This window comes from Hyperolius riggenbachi, chromosome 12 (genome assembly GCF_040937935.1).
Source record: "Hyperolius riggenbachi isolate aHypRig1 chromosome 12, aHypRig1.pri, whole genome shotgun sequence".
Taxonomy (NCBI): Eukaryota; Metazoa; Chordata; class Amphibia; order Anura; family Hyperoliidae; genus Hyperolius; species Hyperolius riggenbachi.
This window is the reverse complement of record NC_090657.1, coordinates 46,010,596-46,024,920: the sequence shown is the minus strand read 5'-3', so window position 1 is coordinate 46,024,920 and position 14,325 is coordinate 46,010,596. Positions and strand designations below refer to the sequence as shown.

The 14,325-nt window shown below is 45.4% G+C and overlaps 2 protein-coding genes across 5 annotated transcripts in view; one reads left to right on the top strand and one right to left on the bottom strand.

Annotated features, from left to right (window-relative positions):
* Positions 1-14,325, top strand: part of LOC137542301 (ABI gene family member 3-like) — a 336,298-nt gene that overhangs the window by 65,679 nt on the left and 256,294 nt on the right. The window lies entirely within an intron of this gene.
* Positions 1-14,325, bottom strand: part of LOC137542300 (beta-1,4 N-acetylgalactosaminyltransferase 2-like) — a 135,484-nt gene that overhangs the window by 40,089 nt on the left and 81,070 nt on the right. For all 4 annotated transcript variants that reach the window (XM_068264113.1, XM_068264114.1, XM_068264115.1 and 1 more), the window contains one exon: positions 11,594-11,783. In XM_068264113.1, the coding sequence (XP_068120214.1) occupies positions 11,594-11,783 (190 nt within the window). The remainder of the gene's footprint in view (positions 1-11,593; positions 11,784-14,325) is intronic.

Genomic DNA, 14,325 nt, shown 5'->3' with positions numbered 1-14,325 from the left:
GCTGGGAGCTTTGCTTGGCTTTAGAGCTTTGCTGGGCTGGGGCCCGGAGGCTTTGCTGAGCTGGGAGCTTTGCTTGGCTGTACGCTTTGCTGGGCTGGGGCCCGGAGGTTTTGCTGAGCTGGGAGCTTTGCTTGGCTGTACGCTTTGCTGGGCTGGGGCCCGGAGGCTTTGCTTTGCTGGGTGCTTTACTGGGCTGGGGCCCGGAGGCTTTGCTTGCTGGGTGCTTTGCTTTGCTGGGGCCCTGGGGCTTTGCTGGTCTGGGGGCTCTGCTTTGCTGGGCTAGGGCCCTGGGGCTTTGCTTTGCTGGGCTGAGGGCTTTGCTTTACTGGAACCGGAAGCTTTGCGTTGCTGGGGCTTTGCTAGGCTGGGCTGGGGGCTTTGCTCTGCTTGTCTGGGGCCCAGGGTCTTTACCTTTGCTGGGAGCTTTGCTTTGCTGGGCTCAGGGGCTTTGCTTCAGCATAGGTAACTAGGTATAGATGCCTTTAGGATAGGTACCTAGGTATAGATGCCTTCAGTATAGATAGCTAAGTATAGGGGTCTTCAGTATAGGTAGGTAGGTAGGTAGGTATAGGGGCCTTCAGTATAGGTAGGTAGGTATAAGAGCCTTTAGTTCATTATAGGTAGCTAAGTATAGGTAGGTTCATTATAGGTAGAAGGTATAGGTGTAGCTGCCCGCCCAAGCCAATCTAACAACTGAACAGCATAATTTATAGTTACTGTTAATATAAGAAAAGTTGATAGCAATTTAGTGCTAGTTTGCTGTACAGAACAATATATACACCAATATGGGTCTGTTGTATGATAAGCAGAAAAGTCAGCCTGCTGTTAAAGTTTATTTGTGTGTAGAGTAACAGCCTGCAGCATCAGCTATAATAGCTAGCTAAGCACAGGGCATTACAGGGTTAAGCTGAGTACTCCAGTCACCTGACACTCTAGTCCAATCAGAACCCAGCCTCACTCTGAGATCTAGAATCTAGCCAGGCATGCCAGCAGCCATCTTAGAAACATTATCTTCAGAGCTTATGAGAGAGACAGAGCAGAAAAAACTGCCCTTAAAGAGAACCCAAGGTGGGATTTAATTATGTTAGTGGAGCACAGAGGCTGGTTGTGCACACTAACAACAGCCTCTGTTGCCCCATGGTGTGCCTCCAGGACCCCCCTGCGCGACGCTATACCCCCTGCAGTGCTAGCGACACACAGCGTGTCGCCAGCACAATGTTTACCTCTGCCTGTCTGTTAGCGCCGCTCCCCCGCCTCCTCTGTATCGGCGCTACCCGCCCGCGTCACTTCCCTCCAATCAGCGGAAGGGAAGGGACGTGGGCAGGTAGCGCCGATACAGAGGAGGCGGGGGAGCGGCGCTAACAGGCAGAGGTAAACATTGTGCTGGCGACACGCTGTGTGTCGCCAGTACTGCGGGGGGTATAGCGGCGCGCAGGGGGGTCCTGGAGGCACACCATGGGGCAACAGAGGCTGGTGTTAGTGTGCACAACCAGCCTCTGTGCCCCACTAACATAATTAAATCCCACCTCGGGTTCTCTTTAAAGGGGATCTTTCGCGAAAAAAGTAGGCAGTTAGAAAATGTGACAGATGACAGGTTTTGGGCCAGTCCATCTTTTTAAGGGGGATTCTCAGTGCTTTCTTTGTTTTCAGCAGCATTTCCTGAACAGCAGTTTAACTGCCAAAATAGCAAGATACCAGCCAGCCTCCCTAATCACTTGCACACTATTATGTCAGTTAGATTTTGCAACTGTTGTTCAGGAAATGCTGTTGAAAACAAAGAAAGCCCCGAGAATCCCCTTTAAAAAGATGGACTGGCCCAAAACCTGTCATCTGTCACATTTTTTAACTGCCTACTTTTTTCGCGAAAGAACCCCTTTAAGATCCTATGAGGCGAAAATAGGTGAGCTATCTTGGTTTATGTATACTGATTCATGCTGCTAATGACAATGTTAGTGGTTTTATGTTAGAATCTATACTGAATACTGTTTTTGTATGTTTGCCCCTAGTTTTACCGCTTTCGCTTCCTTGAAACTGCTAAGATCGCATTCTACCATGTTCAGCCACCAATATTACTAAAACTGTGATCATCTTTATTCCTGATTCCCTATCCTGATGTAAATAAAGAAAAGTATTTTTGTACCAGCGGTATGTTCTTAAAGTCTTTCAAGGATCCGAGGACAGTTACAATAGGATCCTTCAGTATATGTAGGTAGGTATGGGGCCTTCAGTATAGGTAGGTAGGTATGGGGCCTTCAGTATAGGTAGGTAGGTATGGGGCATTAAGGATAGGTAGGTAGGTATGGGGTCCTTAGTATAGGTAGGTAGGTGTGGGGCTTTCAGTATAGGTAGGTAGGTATGGTGTCCTCAGTATAGGTAGGTAGGTGTGGGGCTTTCAGTATAGGTAGGTAGGTGTGGGGCTTTCAGTATAGATTGGTAGGTATGGTGTCCTCAGTATAGATAGGTAGGCATGTGGCTTTCAGTATAGGTAGGTATGGGGCATTCAGTATAGGTAGGTAGGTATGGGGCTTTCAGTATAGGTAGATAGGTATGGGGCTTTCAGCATAGGTAGGTAGGTATAGGGGCTTTCAGTATAGGTAGGTAGGCATGGGGCTTTCAGTATAGGTAGGTAGGTATGGGGCTTTCAGTATAGGTAGGTAGGTAGGTATGGCCTTTCTGTATAGGTGGAGGGGCTTTCAGTATAGTTAGAGGGGCTGAGCTGCCCCCTAATCCCCCCCTCCCCCACTGGTCCCCCGCCCGCTCATCTACAAACAGCGGCAGCTTACCTCTGCCTGGATTTCAGTATGGAGACCAAAGCCACAGACCTCGCTCTTCCTCCTGCTTTCCCCCGATGCTCGGTTTCTGCTAATGACGCGATCATTATCAAATCGCGTCATTAGGGGGAACAGCAGGAGGAAGAGAGAGGTCTGCGACTTTGGTCTCCAGGCTGAGTCCACCCTGGAATCCAGGCAGAGGTAAGCTGCCGCTGTTTGTAGAAGAGCGAGCAGGCAAGGGGACATGTGAGTGACCAGTGGGGGGGGGGGGGTGAGTGGGAGTTAAGGGCAGGCGGAGTTGCCGCGATCTGAGGTGTGAGGAGGAGAGGGCAGCTTGCAGGGCACGGGGGCCATAATAGATCCAGGGCACCATGGCAACAGGTTCGTGGGTGGTGCCTCGGATTAAGTGGCCTAGTGACACCGCTGCCTGGAGGTATGGAAATATTTGAATTTTTATCTGGGATCATGTGACTACTTTATTCTACTATTTGGAAGCATGTGACTATTGATTTAAATGTGAGGCACATGGTAACTTAATTCTAATATCGAGGGGACCATGGCTTTACAATTTATGTATCAGGCGGCATATCAAACTCTGATATTTTGGTAACTCATCTACTTAATTCTGTCTTACAGTGGTAGTGGGGCCTACAGATAAAAGTTAAACTGCTTCTCTGGCAGTATTGAATTGTGGTCTCCCATTTCTTGTTGAACTGAGAGATTCCAACTTGCTTTAACACCCTTTCTACCAATATACAGAAAGGGAGGGGAAAAAGGAGGAGGCATATATTAAAGCGGACCCAAACCAAACATTTTTTTTTATTCAAAATATTTAGTTGCACCACTCTGACACATACAAGGATAAATAAACCCTCCTTCAAGCCTATGAGCATTTCAGTGCATGCTTTTCACCCTTCTCTTTTCATAACTAGGGTTATACAGGTGGCAGCCATTAGCAATTCCTCCTTTGCTGGACACCTCCTACTCCACCAGTCTGCCGGATTCTGTCCTGGCAATATGAAAAGAAGGGAGGGGCTCCTCCTCCAATAAATGTAAAAAAATTATATATATATATTGGGCAGGAAAGGATGTAAACTTTAATAAAGAGTCTAGGTGGAGAGTGACAAAAAAAGATTTTTTTTTTAATTAATAGTAGTAATTCTAACAGTAGTGTAGTCTACAGTAGTCGATAACTAACTCGTGTGACAGACAGTGACAAATAAAAGTCTGTCCCACGGACGCAATCAATAGGGTCGGGCAGATGCCAGTCACAGATCACAACAGATGCTGGCCTGGCCTAGTGGCCTGTGAAGTAACTATTACATAGTAGTAGTGAAGCCTGCGGCACTAAATACACTCACAGACTATAGCAGTACAAATTAAGTAAACTAGTACGTAGGTAACAACTAACTATAACCCCTAGTAGTAGTGTAGTAGTCGATAACTAACTCTGTGACAGACAATGAGTGACAATAAAAGTCTGTCACACACGCACGCAATCAATAGGGTCGGGGAGATGACAGTCACAGATCACAACAGATTCTGGCCTGTGCACAGTAACTAACACAGTACTGAAGCTAATACACTCACATACTAACAGTACAAATTAACTAAACTAGTACTAGTACACAACTTACTATAATCCCTAACCTACCTAAGCTAGTAGTAGGCTAAGGCTACCTAGGCTAACAGGCCTAGCCTGCATACAGACCTACCACTAGCCTAGCACAGTATACAGTATATGCATTACACTAGCTGACTGAACTATAACAAATCAGTAGCTATCTATAAAACAATATAATATATGTGTAGAGAATGTGTTTAGGAGGTAAAACGCTGTGTTTACAAGGTGAAAAGCACTTGCTAAGACACACAGCAGCACTGGAGATGCTCTTAGTACCGCAGAGTCACAAGCAAGGATGCGCTCCCTAAGATTACTGCTGCCTTATATAGAGGAGGGGAGGGCCAGGCTCCCCTCCTCTGATTGGTTGCTAGGGCCTCGGCTGGGGGCCTTCTGATTGGCCCAATGATGTCATCCCCTGGATACCGAAGCTGAATTCGTGATCACCCGTTAACACCCGTGATCACGGCCGAATTCGAGAGTGACTATTCGGGTACATTCGAATTCGGGAGGAGTATCGCTCTTCGAATTCGAGTTCTGCAAAAATGAAAATCTACCCGTGATCACAGGTAAATTCGAATTCGCGACCTCTGGCGAGCAACCTGGCATGCACCTCCATTACTGTGCACCCATGCTATGCATTTGAGTGAACTCAACTTGCCTAATCTCCATGCTCCCATCCAGTGGCTGAGTAAGCCTTACCTTGTACTCATACTGTGCTGCGTGATCTGTTTTTTTGAATGAAGAAGTGGGTCCACTTCAATGTCTCCAAAAATGTATTAGGGACTTATCCCAAAACAGCAGCAGGACATACAAAAGCTGACATGGTTCGGACCTGACTTGGTCCTTAGTCGTAGCAACATTTTACAGTTCAAACACGCAGTTTAAAATAGAGAAAAGCAAGGGAGGAGTCCACCCCGTCCCACCCAGGAAGGGGGAGGGACGGGTTGACACCCCACCCCTACAAACCAATGTCTCATAAAAAAGCAATGCGAAAAATGTAAACATGTACATAAAATCCATATGTGTACATAGGAGCATGCTTACAAAATACATAGAAAGCATAACAATGCATGCAGGTCTCAGGAGCAAAAAGAAATGTGCGCTACATTATACATTCGAAGAAAAAACCCTGGACACTAAAAGAAGTTACATGCAAGTAATCCAGCAAGAAATGAAGTATATACAAAGGGGGGGAGAAGAGGGATGAAACTAAAGGAAGGAAAAAGGGGCAAAATTAGCCTGTTATCAAAACCAAGTCCCATCTTGCATTTAAACCTATCGGGGCTCTCGTCCCCATGCGAAAAAGCCAAAGAGCTTCCCTCCTTTTGATTTGAGCTTGTACGTCTCCCCCTCTCTTAGACAGGAAGACCCTTTCAATACCCTGAAAGGAAAAATATGACATGTCACCCTCATGTATAGTACGGACGTGTTTCACAACGTTTGATATGTTGGATGTAGACCAACCAGCCCCCAGATAGTGTTCTGCAATTCTCGCTCTAAGGGGTCTGGTGGTACATCCAACATATTGTTTGGAACACTTCCCACAAGTTACCATATAAATTACATTTTTAGTATTGCAATTGATGAAGTGTTTAATGGGGAAACTCTGACCGCTCGCAAGAGACTGTATGTCCCGTGTTTGTCTATGTACCCCGCAATAGTGGCAGGTAGAAACCCCACACTTGTAGGATGCATAGGATAGCCAGGTGGAGGATTGTGGTTCCGAAGTAAAAAAAACTTGGTGAAAGCAAGCGCCTAAGGGTGGGTGCACGTTAACTCGCAAATCTGACACCCCGTCTGAGGAGGGGCTGCAAGTCACCATCACCTTCAAAAATAGGAAGGTACTTTCTGGTGACAAAGACAGAACCATCCTCAGAGTTCTGCCTGGGTGTTGTTGACCGCACAAGATTTTCTCGAGAGATGGACCGAGCCAGTCGTTTACCCTTCTCAACCATCCACCTTGGATATCCCCTTTCCTCCAAACGTTTTGCCACTAGGGTGACTCCTGTTTCTGCAGTTTTATCCGAGCAATTGCGATGTGCTCGAATGAATTCCTCCACCGGAATGGCACGAATTGTATCTTTCGGATGACCACTACCTGCCCTAAGTGTAGAATTTCCAGCACATTGTTTCTTGTATGTTTTAGTTTTAATGGAATGAGAAACTGGATCCCCTGTTAGGATGTCATACGAATAATTAAGGTAGCCATACACTGGTCGATTTGCCATCAGATTCGACCAACAGATAGATCCCTCTCTGATCGAATCTGATCAAAGAGGGATCGTATGGCTACCTTTACTGCAAACAGATTGTGAACCGATTTCAGCCTGCAAACCATTCACAATCTGTTGTGGTGGTGGTGCTGCCGCCGCCGCATACATTACCTGCTCCGCCGGCGCGACTGCCCCCGGTCACCGCTGCTCCGTCTCCGCTCTGGTCTCCAGGTCCGGCATGCTTTACTTCTTCCTTCCCAGCAGGAAGTTTAAACAGTAGAGCGCCCTCTACTGTTTAAACTTCCTGCCGGGCTAGAAGAAGTGAAGCATGCCGGACCCGGAGACCAGAGCGGAGACGGAGCAGCGGTGACCGGGGGCAGTCGTGCCGGCGGAGCAGGTAATGTATGCGGGCTCTATTGCTTTGGTCGTCGGGTACTCGAACGCCGCTAGCGACGCGCTCCCTACCCGCGGGCGGTCGACGGTAATTTTCCGCACGGAGCGATCGACGGGATCGGACGAAATGGATCAAAATTCGGCGTGTTGCGGGAACGATGTGACAGCAGATTCAATCCCAGTGATCGAATCTGCTGTCGATCTGGCGGGAATCGGCCTAGTGTATGGCCAGCTTTAATGGACAGATCCTGCCAGGTATATGTAAACTGCAAATTGCAGCTATTATCATTGAGAAAATCCACAAACACCTTGGCATTATCCTGTTCACCCTTCCATACAACTAAAAGGTCATCAATATATCTCCCGTGCCACGCAATACACTCCAGTAGACGGCCATCACCCCCAAAGATGTGGAACTCCTCCCACCATCCCATGTAAAGATTGGCTAAGGATGGCTAGAATTTGGCTCCCATAGAGGCTCCACATGTTTGGAGGTAAAAAATGCCATCAAACATGAAGTAATTGCGGGTCAGGAGGTATTCGACGACGGCGCACAGAAAAATCCGAGTGTCAGATGAATAATCCGAATATTCTCCATAACTTGTGGGATGTGTTCCAAACAATATGTTGGATGTATCACCAGACCCTTTAGAGCAAGAATTGCAGAACACTATCTGGGGCTGGTTGGTCTACATCCAACATATCAAATGTTGCGAAACACTTCCGCACTATACATGAGAGTGAAAGGGTCTTTCTGTCTAAGAGAGGGGGAGACTTACAAGCTCTAATCAAAAGGAGGGAAGCTCTTTGGATTTTTTGCATGGGGACGAGAGCCCCGATAGGTTTAAATGCAAGATGGGACTTGGCTTTGATAACAGGCTAATTTTGCCCCTTTTTCCTTCCTTTAGTTTCATCCCTCTTCTTCCCCCCTTTGTATATACTTCATTTCTTGCTGGATTACTTGCATGTAACTTCTTTTAGTGTCCAGGGTGTTTTCTTCATATTTTTAATGTAGCGCACATTTCTTTTTGCTCCTGAGACCTGTATGAATTGTTATGCTTTCTATGTATTTTGTAAGCATGCTCCTATGCAAACATATGGATTTTATGTACATGTTTAAATTTTTCGCATTTTTTATATGTTTTATATGTTTTTTATAAGACATTGGTTTGTAGGGGTGGGGTGTCAACCCGTCCCTCCCCCTTCCTGGGTGGGACGGGGTGGACTCCTCCCTTGCTTTTCTCTATTTTTAACTGCGTGTTTGAGCTGTAAAATGTTACTACGACTAAGGACCAAGTCAGGTCCGAACCATGTCAGCTTTTGTATGTCCTGCTGCTTTTTTTTTCTCGGATAAGTTCCTAATAAATTTTTGGAGACATTAAAGCGGACCCACTTCTTCATTCTACCTGTATTGTCGTATTGCTGTATGTCACCCCTAAATATTGTCTGTAACCTAAACTAATGTGCAGCGCTGCGTAATATGTTGGCGTTTTATAAATACAATAAATAAATCAATAAATTGGTTGCTAATGCTATAATGATGAAAAACACTATAATGGGGGCTCACTAACGAACAACCTAAGACAGGATGACACGAGGGATCGACGCTGACCACTAACATAAGGACAACACTACCTGGGCTGGGGGATGTGTGCACTGACAATTAATTAGATGTCTTATCTTTTCACCCTGTCATTGGCATCAACACCTAATAAATTGGCCATGCCCTGTTTACTCAAATGTGCCTCAACCGATGTTTGGTTGTCATTCCTTTTTATAAAGTAGATCTTCATCTCTCTGGAACTTCCTACTCCGTCACTCACTGAATTAAACAATGTGTACAGTATTTTTATTGATGTTTGCTGTTGCAACTGTGAGCAGAGGCATACTGGAGACAGCAGCTTTGACTTGTACAGTTGGACTTTAATTAAATAGAATGCTCTGAGTTAAAAGCAAAAGAATGCTATGCAATCTTACACTTGGACACAATCGCATGTATCAACCTAGGAACAAAAGACTTCAACATAAAACGGTTTTAAGTGTGCAGTGGATGCAGGGGAAAGGTCTGCCTTCGGGCTGTTTTGCGCTTTATGTTCTTATTCCTTCAACTAAATAAAGGAGCTTCAACAAGTCTCTTAAAAGTTCATAAACGAAATTCCAGTGCTTCAATCATGTGATGCAATCCTCCACCGTGGACACCCAATTTTAAACAGACTCACCAGTTTTGACCACTGCTAGATTGGTCAAAATATGCCCATATCCAGGAGCCTTGAAGCCTCAGATGGTGATAGATTGCAGAATTCCGCATAAATCTATCCGCATAGAGTTTTTTCACAGGCTCTCCCCGTTGCCATGCTGGGCTGGGCTGAGCTTTGATTCCTTGCTCCGTGCTGACCGCCCTGTATCAGTGTGTGCTTCCGCCCTTCGTCCGCCAGCGCCTATTTCCTGATACATCCAGGCCAAACGTATCAGGAAATACATGCCAGAGGAGGAAAGGCGGAAGCACACGCTGATACAAGGCATCCAGCGCAGAGAGAGTAATCAAAGCTCAGCCCAGCATGGCAAGAGGGGGGGAGGATACATTTATGCGGAATATGTGGGTGCAACTTAAAATGAAGCTTTGAATAATTTTTACTGTATTACGCTATGAGGAGTATTTCTTTTAGGTATTTTGATGCAAGATCTTGTGCTGGGAAACCGCTCTGCAATCCATCACCATCTACCATTGTGGCACCTGGACCCTGAGGCTCCAAGGCTCCTGGATATGGGCATATTTTGACCAGTCTAGCAGGGGTGAGTTTGTTTGAAATTGGGTGTCCACGGTGTTGGATTGCATCACATGATTGAAGCATTGGAATTTCGTTTATGAACTTTTAAGAGTCTTGTGGATGTGCACCTAAAATGTTGCATTTCTAATGGGATTGCCAAGCCCCGTTGTGGAAATGGTTTTTACTGTTTCTAGTGTGACTATAGCACTTTGATATACTGTAATAAAATAAAGGAGCTTAATTACTGCAGTGCTAGCCTGCTAGGCGTTTTCTTCTCCACTTCAGATTACACAGCTGAAATAGCACTGTGACCCACTGAAAGGCTAAATATGGACAATCGCATAAAGGAGATAAAGGCCTACCAGTGGGGCTGCTGTCTGACACTATGGGGTGTATGGGGTCTACGGGATGTATTTTATTAACTGTTCTCTTGAATCTTCTCCCAGGAAATGTTTTCATACTTTAGCAACAAAATAGCTTGAGGTCTCTTTTACACTCTCTTTACAAACCTGCATTGTTACAATGTTTTACCGCAGGGTAAGGCCCGGTTCACATTAGCGGTGGCTATCCGGAATCGCCGTGCCGGAGCCGCACCGCATGCGGAACGGACGAAACGGACGCACGGCATAGCAATGTAAGTCTATGCCACCGTTCACATGCGTCCGTTTCGTCCGGACCGGAGCCGGACCGGTTTCGGACTCCGGCGTCCGTTCCAACATGCGCTATTTTTTAGTCCGGCTCCTCCGGCAGCCGTATCCGGGGCGGAGCCGGACTGCACCATCCGGCCAATACAAATCAATGAGAACCGGATAGCGCACAACACACTGGCTAAAAATCCGGATGTTCTACCCCACTTCCTATGAGGATTGTTGCGGCGATATTGGATCGGGGACACATGGGCAAGCATTTTGGAGTGGAGCAGCACGAGCTGGAGATGTTGGCAGCATGTTGGAGGTGGAGGTGAGTGCTAAACAGCGGAGGGCCTGATTCCACAGGTCCCCCTTCTGCTGACCTCCCAGACCCCAACATTTTTTTTGTTTTTTACGTAACTTTTGCCAAACGGATCCGGATCGCATCCTGATGAACACCTGATGCAACCTGTCCGGATCGGATCCGGATCAGAACCGTACGGATCCGATCCGGATCCGGTCCGGATCCGGTCAGGTCATCCGGTCCGTTTGGCAGACAACCGCAAGTGTGAACGGGGCCTTACGCAACAGCAATGCAAGGCAATGGGATCTAGCACACTTTCTGCTTACGTCAACAGCACATCACCTACGGACTTTTACTGCGAAGCAGCGAGGGCAGAAGTAATGTAAGTCAGTGGGTGGCGCAGAAATTTTATATCCTCCGTTGGTGATAAAGCACTTGTAAGGGATCCCAGCTTCAACTGACTGAGCGTCCCGGCCGTGGTTCCAAACCAGCAGTGGTGATTACGGCAATGTACAGCAACATCAGAAAGGAAGGCCTCAGTTACCTGGGCAGTGGGCTGGAAAGGATCACCATAGAGGTTCTAATAGAATTGATGAATTCCTGATAAACAACATTGTAAATCAAGCCATCCTCCTGTGTGATCTTCTGAATCCGCTTTATCTGCTGATGTCTAAGCTTGAGGTTGGTTCATGAATCTTTATAATGCTGGTGGTGAGCAGGAGGTAAATTGCTTAGTGCAAGCAATTGCATGCATGCCGATGTTTAGAGATTGCATGGTCCCTAAAACCATGATAAATCCATCTACCTACTAATTACACAGGAGTAGGTCCAACTTCCCCCTCTTATTCTGAAGGTGGGAGAATAGGAACATATGTTAGGGACTTGTCTTACCGATATCAAGACTATCAATGCTGTATACAGTACTTGTATAAGTTATGGCACTAAGGACTTGATTTAACACATCGCTGTGATTTGTAGATATACTCAGTTGTTTTTCTCCTGTGCCGTGAATCTGAAATCCATGGATCACAGATGTATTTCTTTGAATAGCAAAGCTTCCAAGAGAGGCCTCAAGTATCACCTGCAAGAGAAAAAAAATACAAGTCAACAGATGCTTGCAGAGCCATGGGTTAAAATGTACCTGTAGTGACATACAGGATGCGCAGCTCCCACTAATGACCACTAATATCAGTAGTTTGACTTTTTAACATAATGTTATTTGCAATTCTGCTGAATATGCCGATAGGAGACCTCCCTTGGGAAGCTTGGAAATGAATAAATTTTCTACACCTCTATGATTATATAATTAAAGTGAACATCCGGACTAAAAATCGACTCAGCAGCACTGAAAAGGCTTTGTGTTTCTTTAACATATTTCACAGCATCAGAACTTTGTTTCTCTTATAGAAACCTCATTTTTAGCTGCACAGAAGAAAACTGCCCGGGCTTTTTTCCCCTGATGCTGTGCAAAGCATGATGGGATTTCTGATTTCGCTCTTTCTGCTGTTTTGGTGCAATTTTTTTTTTTTTACATTTTGAATTTGACATGTGAAGCCTAGCGCATGCAGCTGGGAGGGGTAATCAGGACACAGGATAGTTGGAACTGTGTCTCCTGCTCCTTGTCACCTCCTTTCAACCAAAAAGATGGCTGCCCCCATGAATCACAAATATTTGCCTGTTCTTTTAAAACAGGGTGGGTAAGAGATTATATTACCTATCTATTCTAATTAGCATAACTAATGTAACTTGATGACAGTATGTTTGTTTAGGCCGAAGTTCCCCTTTAACCTCTTTAGCGGTAACCCCGAGTCAGACTCGGGGCGGAAATCAGCAAATCAGAGCGGTAACCCCAAGCCTGACTCGGGGTAGCCACCAGAGAGGTATATATAGACCCTGTGCACAGCGGGAGTTTGTAACTCACCTCCCCTGGGATCCAAATGCTGGCAGCCATTCTTCTTCCGGTCCTTGGAGGCTCTCTATCCCTCTTGTAAGATTGCTGTTTGTCACGTGACAGATAGCAATCTTACTATAGGGGCGCCCGGGGCAACAGAGGGAGAATTGCAGCACTGGATCCAGGGGAGGTGAGTTATATGAAGGACTGCCACAGAGATATCTAGCCGTATTATGTTTTCCTGCTTTCAGGGTCTAAACGCTTGTGAAAAAATTGCACCACTTTTAGACCCTAAAATCTGGAATTAATCATACTGCTAGGGAGGTTAAAGAAAAGCTGTTAAAGTGCTGTCTATTCCTCTCCAATGCAAATCTAGATTTAGCTGTAAATGAAGTGGTCAATAAGACACTTTTGTGTATCTTCAAGGCCCACCCCCGTAATTATAATTTTTAAAAAAGCAGATTATCTCCAATATGGCCATCAAAATGGCAGTCCTATAAAAAGACTGCTGAATTTCAACGGATAGTAGCAGTTTCCTGAAGAGGTTCCATTATGAATGAAAAGGGGTAATTAAAAATCTCACCCAGCCAGCAGGAATCTGATTTAATATCAGTCCTACTGCAACTACTGCTAGCTCTGTACTGATTGGTGCAGTACCTAACTATGCAGCTGTCAGTCGCAGATTGCAAAGAGTATCAAAGTTTCCTGGTTCATGTTCTATCAGTACAACTATCAAATTGACATCTTATTTATTAAGAATTGCACTCAGCGCCCCCATATGTGCAGAATATTGTTTGTTTTTTCATGTCTGAGACGAAACGATAAAACCATTGCAAAGAACAGGGATCTTGATATCAAATAAGCAGTATGATATTTTACTCCCTGAACCACTAAATCGGATATGACATAAAAATGTACTGGCAGTGTCCAACACTAGCTGTACTGACCTGTGTAGCATTGTGATTTTTACACAGATTACATTACTTTGTGGGGCAATTATGAGTTTGGAGATTTTTTTTATTGACTGTAGTTCTGCTTCAATCTAGACCTTGTAGGTTTTTTTTCTGAACCTTTGACTAAATGCCAGTTGCTTTCATTATAAGGGCAACTTCTACAGGAAGGTGCTAGAATCGGATAAGATTATGTTTGTATATTGTTCATTTGAGTATGGTAAGGGGAGATGAGATAGATTTTGTATTCTGTTTATCTCAGGTTTTTGGTTAATTACAAATTGTGTTTTGTTGGCTATAATTGTGGACAGACCACATATCTCATGTATAGCTCTTTTCTTGTTCCTATTTTTCAAGCTATATATTTAAAAAAAAAAAATTAAGTATAGCTGTAAAATGGCCAGCTGTACCATGTCCATTGTTCTATTTTATTTCAACCTAGCTAAAGACCCGGCATTGCCCGGGTATGTATTTGGTTTTTGTTGTGTCCAGCCACTAACTTTGACACATAGGGCTTGATTCACAAAAGGGTGCTAACTTAGTTGGCACGCCTAAAAGCCCCTTAGCACGCCTAAAGCCCTTTAGGATGTGCAAAGTTTTGTGCGCTAAGTTAGGTTGATTGAATGCAGTGCAAAGTTAAGCGCTGCGCGTCGCGTGCAAAACATCGCAATGGGTACGACTAAACCGTCGCACCGGGTGCTCCTAAAATGTTGCACCCGGTGCAACGTTTTAGGAGCACCGGGTGCGACGGTTTAGTCGCACCTGGTGCACGTTTTGCGCGC